Source organism: Cibotium barometz, chromosome 59, assembly GCF_041138505.1.
Source record: "Cibotium barometz isolate CiBa-2024 chromosome 59, ASM4113850v1, whole genome shotgun sequence".
Taxonomy (NCBI): domain Eukaryota; kingdom Viridiplantae; phylum Streptophyta; class Polypodiopsida; order Cyatheales; family Cibotiaceae; genus Cibotium; species Cibotium barometz.
Window position 1 is genome coordinate 14747758 of NC_141104.1, and position 12560 is coordinate 14760317.

The following is a 12560-nucleotide window of genomic DNA, read 5'->3' on the forward strand; positions in this document are numbered from 1 at the left end:
CGCTAGGTGTTGGGCAGCTCTAGCGGAGGCAATGGCAACGTTGATAACAGCAGGAGAAACCCTAAAATGCTAACCTTTCTCTAATACCAATTGCTGGAATCATCCAAGACCACTACACTTGGAGGATTGAGCTATGGAGGATGAAAGGAATCCATGGCACTTGTACATGTAGAGAAAGGAAGAAAAGAAGTGGATTACACAAGTGAGGCAATGATTGCATGGTAAAATAGTGATTGATCATTGATAGAAAATGAAAGTACAAGAGCTCTTTTATAGGCTTGATTGAGCCATATTAAAGGCCACCTAAATCATAGGAGATAGCACTGCCGTGTGACTACAGGAGAGAGCGTTGTGTGGCTGACATCACTGCTTAGCTAACAGTGGACTAGGAACTAGGAGGAATACTATCTAATAGGGGGGGTATGATTCAGGGAGCATGTATAGGAGTGCCATGTGTCTGGGCAAGTGATTCTAGCCTTCTTGTGTGTGTTTGTGTATGTTTGTGTATGTGTGTGTGCGTGCGTGCGTGCGTGTGTGTGTGTGTGTGAGAGAGAGAGAGAGAGAGAGAGAGAGAGTCGAGCCTTCTTATGTGTATGAGCACTACAGTGATGCCTTACAGAGTGAACAAAGGGATTGAAGCAACCAAATTAAATAATCATTTGGAAGCTCAGATTAGTTGGTGTGTTCCCCATGATGATAGTTGTAAATTCATTCTAGCCTAGGTTGGGTGGGTGGTAATTAATCCCCCATTTATCATAGGCTTGTTCTTGAATCGTTACTCCATTTAGCATAGCTAAGATGGCCGCATTACTCCTTCCTTGTATGCTCCTCCCATGCACCAACTCAACTCATCACCTTTGTCAACAATTGCATCATAGTTGCAAGCCTTGCCTAGTCATTAAATGTGTAGCCCATCAATCATTGCATGAAACATGGACCGACTTCTTTTGCAAGATGTTGTGGCTTACATTAGTACCATGGTCTTCCCTTTGGCAGGTGCATTACTTCTTATTTTTATGTGCTACATGAGAAGAGGTCAAAAATTAGATCCTAAAGCCAAGAAATGTATTTTTATTAGTTATTTCTTAGAAATGAAGGGATAGAAGTGTTATAATCTAGTCACTAGGAAGTTTCTTTTGCGTAGAGATGTGGTATTTGATTAGTTACATCACCAAGTGGTAATGAAAAGGTTGATTTTCATGAAGGTGTGGTTGGTTATGATGCCATACAAACCACAAGAACTCTTACACATCTAGAAGTGGGATGTCACCATGGATAGGTGGATTGAGGCATGAGACAACCTAATGAAGGTGTGGTTGGTTATGATGCCACACAAACCATAAGAACTCTTACACCTCCATAAGTCTCATCTCAATAGCGATGTCACCATGGATAGGTAGATTGAGGCATGAGACAACCTAAGCAAGTGGCGTTGCATCTAGTGGGAAAAGCTCTTATGAGAGGAACAAATCAGCAATTGGACATGTATCCAGGAAGGGCAAAGAGAAGGTTGATGAGGCTAGGACATTGCATGTATCCACAGGCAGCGTTAGTGTTGGTAGACTTGATCAAGATCAAGATGAGGAGTTTGGAATTCCTTCTACTTTCACCCTAGGTAGTTTCACCCCAGGTATGAAGAATACAATACAAGGGAAATATAAAGGTTTGAGGATATCGACAGTAGGGTCATACCACCTACATGTGTGGATGAGGCTCTAGGTCGTCGGAATTATGTATGCCCTAGATGAGAAAAAAACATGGGATCTTGTTACCTTGCTAGAAAGAAAGAATGTCATTAGATGAGTGGGTTCACAAGATCAAACATTACTCTGATAGTTTAGTGAGCACGTATAAAGTAAGACTGGTTGCTAAGGTTTATACATAGACTCATGGATAGATTATGATGAAACATTTTGCCCAACTGCCAAGATAGAAAAAGTGAGATGTGTCATTGCATTGGCAACATTAAAAGGTGGGGTTTACATTAAATGGATGTAAAGAATGCCTTCTTACATGGTGATTTGCAAGAAGAAGTGTATATGATGCAACCAACTATGGATATGGACATTCCAATCATCCAGATTAGGTGTGCAAGCTAAAGAAGGCACTGCATAGTTTGAAGCAAGCTCCCATGTCTTGGTTTTTGAAGATGAGTAACTACCTCAGCTCCATTGGGTTTGTCATAATCGATGCACAGATCATTCCCTCTATGTGAGGGAAGTACCATTATAGTGATTATGATCTATGTTGATGATTTAATCATAACAATGATAGATTCCTTCTATGTGAGGGAAGTATCATTATAGTGATTATGATCTATGTTGATGATTTAATCATAACAGTGATAGATTGGATGACGTGGCTAAGGTGAAAAAGCTTTTAAAGATAAAATTTAAGACAAAGGATTTGGGTGAATTGAGATGTTTTTTGGGCATTGAGGTCTTGAAGACCAAGGATGATATTTGGCTTACATATATGTTATCAAAGTATGGCATGACATGTTCCAAGCCTATTGGTACACCTTCGTAGCTTAACGTGAAGCTCGTTATTAAGGATGTTGAGAAGCCTTCAAAAGACCCTACTATGTATCAGAAGATGGTAGAAAGCCTCATTTATATGACTATTATGAGGTTGGATCTTAATTTTGCAGTGGGACTCGTGAGTTAATTTATGCACGTTCCGTGGAAGCCTCACTTGGATGCTGTGAGGAGGATATTAAGATACATGAAATCTACAATGCATTATTGTCTCTTTTATAAGAGTGGCAAGTAAGTTGATGTTTATGGTTACATATGCATAATGGGATATTGAGATACATTTGCATTATTGTCTCTTTTATAAGAGTGGCAAAGAAGTTGATGTTTATGGTTACATATATGCATAATGGGATGGTATTGCCTATGATAGGAGATCTACATGGTTACATGTTGAGCCTTGGGAGTGCTACAATATGTTATTCAAAGAAGTAACCCAAGTTCACGTGTGGGGTGTGTGTGTGGGAGCATATATTGATACCGAGTTATACGTCTACTATTGGGCACTAATGACGTTAGTGGGGATGCCATAATATCTAGTCCATACTATGCGTGATGGAGTTGATGGTTTATTGTCTTGTGGATGACTACCATGAGGTTATAAATTGCACTTTTTTATAACATCTAGGTATATCTTTATGCTGTATTAGCGGACATGCAAATTTCACATTGTGAAGGTTTTGTCCAAGTTGCAGCTAGCTGATATTGTGTTAATTCTTTCTATCTTTAGTGGTGCATATGCCCTGACAACTACCTTTTTGTTGTAATACTTCTTTCTATTTGTTATGATCCTTAGTGCTAGGCTTCATTATGGGGTTGAGTTTGCCTTGTATCTCCGAAGCTCTGACAAAAACTCAGTACACAGACCTTTGTATGAATGTATGCTCGTGTGTGTGTGTGTGCGCGCGCGTGGGGTGTGGGTGTGGGAGCATATATTGATACCAAGTTCTACACCCACTATTGGGCATTGATGATGTTAGTGGGGATGTCATAGTATCTAGTCCATACTATGCATGATGGAGTTGATGGTTTGTTGTCTTGTGGATGACTACCATGAGGTTATAAATTACAATTTTTTATAAGGTGACTACCATGTGGATGACTACCATGAGGTTATAAATTGTGACTACCATGTGGATGACTACCATGAGGTTATAAATTGCAATTTTTTATAAGGTGAATTTGGGCATGTCCCTGGATTCATCTAGGTATATATAAGTACCAATGTTGCTTTATCAAGCACTAAGGAAAGTACATGAGTGCTACTATGGTAGTATGTGTGAAGTAACATGGTTGGAAAAGCTACTTCATGGTATGGATCAACCCATGGATGGTGGATGGTGCACTTTTTACTCATTATGACAACAAGAGCAATATATAGCCCAAGTATCCAATGTTTCATGGATGGTACTTGCCTCGGTGACTCTAGAATTTGCCCCACTGACAACTGTGATGGTTTTGGTGAATTACCATGTTGATCTACTTGATGCAAACAAGAAAAGAAAGATATGCATGGCTATTACCCATAACCATATGATCAATGGTATCCAAGTGTGAAAAGGCCCCAAGGGACATGCAATAAGGAAGCCCATACGTATGCATGCATTGCATGTAAGGCATTCCTGCCTCTAGCATGTGGGGTCGAGTTTCATTTGATTGGATTTGGCGTAAATGTTGGGTTCATTTGGGGAAAGAGTAGAAGACGGGCAGGACCCCTTGGAAAAGGGTTGGAGTTGCAGGGCACGCTGCCCTCCCTGTTTGTGTTTCTTCTCCTCTGCGCAAACGCTCGCCTTCTTCTTCTGCTGCCTTCTGTTTTTTTTCTGTTTCCCCCCCAACCCTAGCTCTCTGAGCTTACTTCTGTGTTCTCTCCACATCCTTCCCTTCAAAAGAAAAGAAAAAATTTAGAAGATTCTGTGTACCCTAGGGTTTGCCCTTTCCTTTCAAAAAACCAAAAAAACCCCTATTTTTCACCGCCCTAGCTAGGGTTTGCCCCTCCTTCACAAAAAGCAAAAAATCTGCATTGCGATACCTTGCCTTCTTCGTGCACGGAGGTCGGGCAAAAAAAAAAAACAGGCCTTTTTTAGTGTTTTGTTCATCTCTGTGTGTGTGTGTGTGTGTTGCAGGGAGCGATGGCGCAGATGGTGCAGGCTCAGCAGCAAGCTCCGGCTATCGTCATGCCTGCCTCCGTGGGGCCACCCAGCCTGTACGTCACGACCTCCCTCTACGTGGGGGACCTTGACCCCAGCATCGCAGAAGCTCAGCTCTACGAGCTTTTCAACCAAGTCGGGCAGGTGGTTTCCATTAGGGTTTGCCGTGACCTGATGACCAAAAGATCTCTGGGATATGCCTATGTGAATTACAACAATGCGCAAGACGGTATGGTAGCCTATAGTTCCTGCATTGCTATTGAATGCTCCATATCTCAGCTTACGGTTTCTTGATTTTTGGTTCCTTATGTGTCATGCCATGTCTAGTGATTGATCCATGTCTCGCAGATTAAAAGCTGCATTTTTTTCATTCATGTTTTTGTCCAACACCGAGCTCTCAACATGTCAAGATTCAGTACACTTCAGCGCATGCGTTATATGGCATACTAGCCATGGTATTTATATCCTCGCGATGTTAAGTGCCCGTGCATGTTTGTTTTTCTATATATTTTTTGTTTTAAGCACGTCACAATGTTGTTAGCCATAGTCTCTGACTTTGTGATCACAATTTGAGAGTCACAGTAGATTGTCTTAGCCATACTGTCTGCATTAGAGAATAATTCCGTTGTCATGATGAAGAGGTTTGGTGACCTTTTAATGGCTCGACCTCATCGTTCAGCTCCTCAAGAAGCACATATATTTCTGATAGGACTTATGATAGCCTCTTGACCTTATTTGGCGCAGGATTTCCACGGTCGAATGTTCTACACCTATGGTAGCCCCACGATGACGGAATATTATATAAGACAGATTGATGTGGTGGGCTAACCTGAAAGTCAGTGTTCTTCAAGTGGGAGTTTGATTGTGTTGAGATAGGATTGGGAAGGAATTCATTACTCTGACTTAATCTTATGTCGAAAGGCGATCTTGTATATGGAGTGTACTGTGTATCCTAGTGGTATTGGAGGTTGGGATTTGCTACGTGCAGGGCTTCGAGACACATCCAACTTCTTATTTGGTGGATTTTTGGATTGAGGAGAAGTGGTGGTTGTTTTGAGAAATCAATTACGGAAAAGAAGGAAGAATGAGAGTGTGGATTCTTGATGATTGAGAAGAGTGTTATGTAGTTGCTTGGCATTTACAACTATGATTGTGTTTGTGTTTTTGGGTAAAGTTGTTATGCTTTGCTCGATGTTGCGAAGCTTCTTCGCTTCGCAGAGACGGTTCTGGGGGATCTTAGTGAGCACATAATATTTTGTAAAGATCGAGATTCAGAGCAGATTTTATTGATATTGAAATCAATAGGTTTCTACCTGCAAGCTGAGGAGTGATGGATCTGTAAGATGTATATGGGTTGTGTTTGGTAGTATGGGATGCTAGGAGAATATCACATGTGCGGACTTACAGGGTTTCGTCGAGGTAGATATTTTATCTTGTGATGGGATATTTATCTAGAAATCAAGATTGTTGGACTCCTAGTTCATGGGGTGAGTGCCCTAGTCTTTGATAAGGTAGATGCCCAGTTCATTAGCCACACCTTTGATGTGGCAAATGTATGGTTTAGGGGCCGTGGCAGATATCCAGATCATAGTTCATATCATACTCGTATGATTGGTGAAGCAAACGTTTGCTAATGTATAGTAAAACGGGGCATGAAATTGGCCTATCATTCTTACTCTTTTTAAATAAAAAAATTGAGACTTTTTTGTTGAAAGTGACAATGTACCTGGTTTGCACCCGGTAGGTACTAGGCTTGGGCTATAAAGAAGCTGGGCCTCAGGTTGGACAGGGCGCACTATGCTATGAAAAAGCCGTACATTGCACCAATGTATTGCAGATACTTATTAGTACATATAGTACATAGTATGTACTATGTACATTCAAGTTTTCAGCCTTCAAGTTTAAACTTTCAAGTGTCAAGTTGTCAATATTTTTTATTCCCAAGTCTCACATGCATATATAACCCCAAATTTAAGGCCACGTATGATACTCCACCAGGAGCTCAATCATACTTTATCATAGGTATCATTCTTCCTAATGTATGGCAATATGAAACGTATGATATGAACTATGATCCAGATTATCAGTTTTTATTATGGGTGATATCTAGGGCTATGTAGTAGGGTATTGACTGGTGGAGTTATTCTAGATCAACGTGGTTCTAGTAGAGTATTGATGTTAACATATTTCGCTTGCATCTTGATTATCTTGACACAATAGATTGAGTTGGGACTTGAAGTTTCTCGATACTTTGGGCAACCAGAGTTTGATCAAGATAGGTTCCTACTCATGATAATTGTTCTCAGTCTGTTAAGCAACATAGAGGATATTTTAATTCATGTGAAACATTCCACATGTTCAGCAGTGATGAGAGGTCATTTGATTGGTCAAGATTTGTGTATGATAATATTGAATAGGTATATGCTTAGTATGGGTGTCAGGTGTCAACCTAAGTTTCTCTTGAGAATTAGTGCTAATTCTCAAGATTAGTGGCCTAATCCGGCAAGGCTAGGGGAGCCCTAGAATTAGGAGAAAGCTAGCTAATATGGGTGGTTAAGGTTATTAGTAACCAATGCATGTGTATTGGCATTTTATATATCAGTCACATGAAATGGGAATGGATAGATGGAATGGAGGTTCGTTCTGGAATGGGAACGGAAACCTTGAAAGAAAATGGGGACGACACATCATCACCATATAACTAACATTTGCAAGCTAAGGAGATGCAAGGGCATATATATGATATGATATGATCATAAAAAAATAAAAAAATTCTCATTTACTCAAAAAATTAGACCCATGATGCCTTTAGCCAAGGATGCACATTTGCGGAACGGGAACGGGAACGGGAATGACACAGGTTATGGAACGTGCTTCCTCGTTTCCAAGGCTGTGGAATGACGTTCCATGTTACTATGATTTATATGAGGATGATTATTTATAGCAGCATGGAGCACTAGATAAGTGAAACGTGGGTAATCATTGTTATAATCCGACCAGGGCTCCGGCCATGCATGTGGCAGAGCATAGATTGGCATGCCAAAGGTCTCTATGGAGAGGATGGGCATGGATTTGTGGTTGTCAAATTTTAGCCCTTGGCTTGGAAGTGGTTTGAAGCAAAGAATTTACTGTCGAGAGTCGAGCTACTAGCTTGCATCCTCTTAGGAGGTTTGTACTAATCACTTTTTTTTTTTTTGCGTTTAGGAGATCCGTGGGGTTGTAACAACAGGGACCCAAGCAAGGACTTAAGGACGATTTCAAGGAATAGTACTTCGAAGGCGATGTTATTATGGTATGGGAGTAGCTTTTTCTAAAGGAGAATGAGTTGGTTGACACCTTTTGTGTTAGGTTTTGGAGTGTGTACATAAGGGTGACACCTTTCTAGCACATATCTAATTGAGATCAATGAAGGAAATTCCGGGCTGCTTAACTTTCTCGTATCGGATTCTTTGCATGTGCACCCTATTAAAACTATACAAGTTGTTATGATTTATGCTTGTGCGAGAAAATATGGATACGAAGAATGTCGGAGGATCTTCAAAGTTTACAACAAACTCGAAGAAGGATAGATAGTAGCCCTTAAAGAACGAACTATCTCACAAGGATTTGGAAAGAAGCCGGGGGCTAGGAAACCATCACGAAAGAGCCTAACTCCCTGAACAAGAGGAACAGTATCTCAAGTAAGGCAAGTGCTTCTGATTCAAAGGACGATTCAAATAGTGAAGATGGTTGAGGGAATTCCTGTCATTAGATATACTAACAAGGCGGGTCATGTGCGAAAGGATTGTATGGAACCATATGAGTGAGGTTAGCCTCTCCACTCAATTGAAATCACCATTGCCAGAAATTTGAATGAATGGATGGATGAGTGAGAAGAATTGATGGATGGAAACAGGCTATAGCAGATGTCTCTCTTTTTCTGTTCCACATTTAGCAACTAAGCCCAACCCAGGCCCATAAAACATGGCTTTGTCTTTCCACGTAATCTTATATTCAAGGATCAACTTATTTCTGGGCTCTCTCTCTCTCTCTCGAAAATCAACGATGAGCTTCGGCTCGTGAAACACAAGACAAGTCCTCAACACCAAGTTTTTAAGGTGACACAATGTTATTACTCACATGGAAGATTGGACATGCACATACATTTGGAGGCAATTCTAGTGTATAAGCAATCTCATTAATCTTTTTCAGAATCTTGTAAGGTCTACAGAACTTAGGGAATAACTTCTATTTGAATAACTTTCCAACCTTGTTCAAAGTCGCGAAATCCTCGATTACTCCCAAATACACAAGCATTCTTTTGGAAAACTGTCAAATCCCCACGGATCCCCTCGTGATCGATCTTGGTTCGAAACTCGAATCCTGCAAACAAACAAATAACAAACAAGCAAGGGGGTGCAGGCCTGACTCACCTCCCAACCATGACAGCCGTGGGCAAGCCCACAGTCTTGGCTGTCCCCACCGAGCCACGAGCTGAGCTAACTAGGTTGACGTACCGACCAATCTCCTCCTCGCGACGTCCCATACCGCCACGAAGCTGCCCTCGCGGGCCTCGAGACTGCTGTCGGCCTCGGCTGCATAAAGCAGGTGCACGTCTGCACAAGATCCAGGCTCCAAGACCATAGAGCTCTCACAAACTCGCGAGACTCTCTATATTCCAATAACTAACCTTGGCCACCCTTTTATAGGCTCTTGGCCGGTCATCGGGCGTCCACACTTGGCCGCCCGCCCGTCCATACTTGGGTGCCCGCCTGTTAGTATATCCCTAACTCAGCTCGTCAATCAGCCTGCCTAGTTCCAAGCTTCCCCAAGCCTCGAAACTAGTCTTGCATGCGTATAGCACACGGTAGATACCCACTGTGCACATGACATACTCCCCTTCCTCTAAGAGCTCACTCCTGAGCTCACTAAAAAGCCAGGGTAATCTCTCTGAAGAGAAGTCAATGTCTCCCATGTAGCATCCTCCTCAACACGATCCTTCCACTTGATCTTGTATTCCGTGATAAGCGTATGACGCAATCTTCGTTCACGAAAGCCAAGAATCTTTTCAGGTTCGTGCGGAACAAATGTCATGTCCTGGACATCTATAATTTCTTGAGGAGTAACTAACTGATCTGCTCCACCCAGTACTTCCTTAAGTCTACTGACATGAAATACAGGATGAACTTTCACATGAGAAGGCAAATCCAATTCATATGCAACTGAACCAATCCGTCGTGTAACACGAAATAGTCCACAGTATCTAGGGGATAATTTCGGAGATCTACCTGTCCGTAAAGTCTCGGAATCTTTCGGAACTCGCAAATACACCATCGTTCCTTCAGAGAACTCTCTAGGTGAACGATGTCTATTAGAATAAAACCTGTCTCGGTCTTGAGCACTTCTAATAGATTCCTTTGCAACTTGTAACATTTCCTGCATATCTTGCAAAAAATTACGTGCTGCATCATGCTGAAGTCCTGAGAATCCTATTGTAACAGGTGATCTTGGTTGAAAACCGTACATAAGCATGAAAGGACTAAACCCTATACTCGTATGCTTAGTACTGTTGTATGCAAATTCTAACATAGGAAGATAATCCTCCCACGAACTCTGTCTTTTGGATACATATGCTCGAAGCATATCCTCCAAAATCTGATTCACTCTTTCAGTCTGGCTATCAGATTGAGGATGATCTGAGGAACTCAAATTCAAAGTTGTTTCCAACTTCTCGAAAACAAGTTTCCAAAAGTCACTCGTAAACTTAGAGTCCCTATCACTGACTATGTCCTGCGGTAACCCGTACAGTCTAAACAATTGCTCGATAAACTGCCGAGCTAATTGCGTAGCTGTAATAGTCTTCCGGGTTGGTAAAAATCTAGCCATTTTTGTCAAGCCATCTACCACAACCCAAATAGAATCGTGGCCTTGATGTGTTCTTGGCAATCCGGTAATAAAATCCATGGAAATACTTTCCCATTTATTACCTGGGATTTGCAAAGGATGCAACAACCCAGCCTGTCTAAAGCGTTCAGCTTTATTTGCCTGACAAATCTGACACTTGAGAACATAATCTTCTACATACCCTTTCATCTTCGGCCAATAAAAAGTGTGTTTCACTAATGATAGTGTCCTGTGTACCCCAGGGTGTCCAGCAGAAGGGGCGTCGTGACACTCCCTCAGAATCTTGGACCTAATGTCCGGGATCTGTGGTACACAAATTTTGTCATTACGGAATAGTAAACCATTCCGAATCATCCACTGACCTCCTGCAGCCTGAATGGTAGACTGCTCAGTCACCGAGTCTTGGTCAATCAATGAGCTCCCGTCCTGGATCTTCTGCCAAAATGGACCAAAATAACTATCAGTCCTGCAAAGCCCTCTCAATGACTGAAATAAGTCAGTAGAAATCTCGGTGAACGACAAAGTATTCACCTCTCTAATCCGACTAAGCGCATCTGCAATATTATTCATGGACCCTTTCCGATAACGGATCTCAAAATCAAAATCTTGCATTAACTCTGCCCAACGAGCTTTCCTGCCTCTCAAATCATCCGCATCACACACATACTTGATTGACTGATGATCAGTCAATACCACAAACTTGGAGCCATATAAATAATGTCTCCAAACCTTGAGAGCATGAATCACAGCATAAAGCTCCTTCTCAAGGGTTGGCCAACGAGATTGAGTGTCGTCTAACTTTTTACTTTCAAAAGCAACCGGTCTACCATCTTGAAATAAAGCAGCCCCGATAGCATAGTCACTGGCATCAGTCTCAAGAACATAAGGCCGACTAGGATCAGGCAATGCTAAGATAGGTGCTTCCTTGACTTTATCTTTCAAAAGTCTGAAGGCCATATCCAAATCGTTATTCCAAGTGATAGGCTGATTGGACTTACGTCCACGACCTTTCAATAAGTCGGTCATCGGTAGTGTGAGCTGAGAGTACTCCCGTACAGATTTCCTAAGAAAAACAACAAAACCGAGAAAAGAACGAAGTTGTTTCACTGTTCGTGGTATAGGCCAGTCCAAAACCTTCTGAACTCGGTCATAGTCAATGCTCAATCCGTCTCTAGTGATCTTGTGTCCCAAGTAAATGATGTCGGTCATAAAGAACTCACATTTACTCATCTTGGCATATAGTCGATTCTGTCTTAAAATAGATAAGACAATCGTGAGGTGTCTGACATGATCCTCAAGAGTACGACTATAAATCAAAATATCATCCAGGAACACCACCACAAATTTCCCCAAATGTTCACGAAAAAGATCGTTCATCATTTGTTGGAAAGTGGCTGGAGCATTGGTTAACCCAAAAGGTAATACGAGAAACTCGTAATGGCCATACCTAGTCCGAAAGGCGGTTCTTTCGACATGCCTTTCATGAATACGTATCTGGTGATAGCCAGTACGCAAATCTATCTTCGTGAAATATTTCGCTCCTGCTAACCGGTCAATTAGGTCATCTGATCTAGGGAGAGGATAACGGTTCTTAATTGTCAGCTTGTTCAATCTTTTGTAATCTATACACATTCTCCAAGTATTGTCCTTCTTTCTCCTAAGCAACACAGATGCACCCCAAGGTGATTTACTTGGACGGATCTGGCCCATCCTCAAATAATCTTCGAGTTGTTTAGCCAACTCATCTTCCTCAGCTTGGCTCATCCTATAAGGTGGAATACTCACAGGATGAGCACCAGGGATCAAGTCAATACGATGATCTACTGCCCGTTCAGGTGGTAAACCCGATGGCAATTCCTTAGGAAATACATCTTGAAATGAATCAAGTATCTTCTGTAATTCTTTGCTTTCAAACACACTTAATTCATTCACATCCATGGAAGGGATGAGAAAAGAAGAAAGTGGAATCAATACACAATGGAAAGCGGTATACAAA

General features: G+C 41.6%; 1 protein-coding gene across 2 annotated transcripts in view; it reads left to right on the top strand.

Moving 5' to 3' along the window:
* The first annotated feature begins 4162 nt into the window (after window positions 1–4162).
* Window positions 4163–12560, top strand: part of LOC147605515 (polyadenylate-binding protein 2-like) — a 36145-nt gene continuing 27747 nt past the window's right edge. The window contains exons 1-2 of one of the 2 annotated variants that reach the window (XM_086793005.1): window positions 4680–4910; window positions 5030–5136. In XM_086793005.1, coding sequence (XP_086649131.1) covers window positions 5055–5136 — 82 coding nt within the window. In that variant the 5' untranslated portion in view covers window positions 4680–4910; window positions 5030–5054. Of the gene's footprint in view, window positions 4911–5029; window positions 5137–12560 lie in introns of both variants that reach the window. The other variant, XM_086793004.1, reaches the window with a different exon arrangement.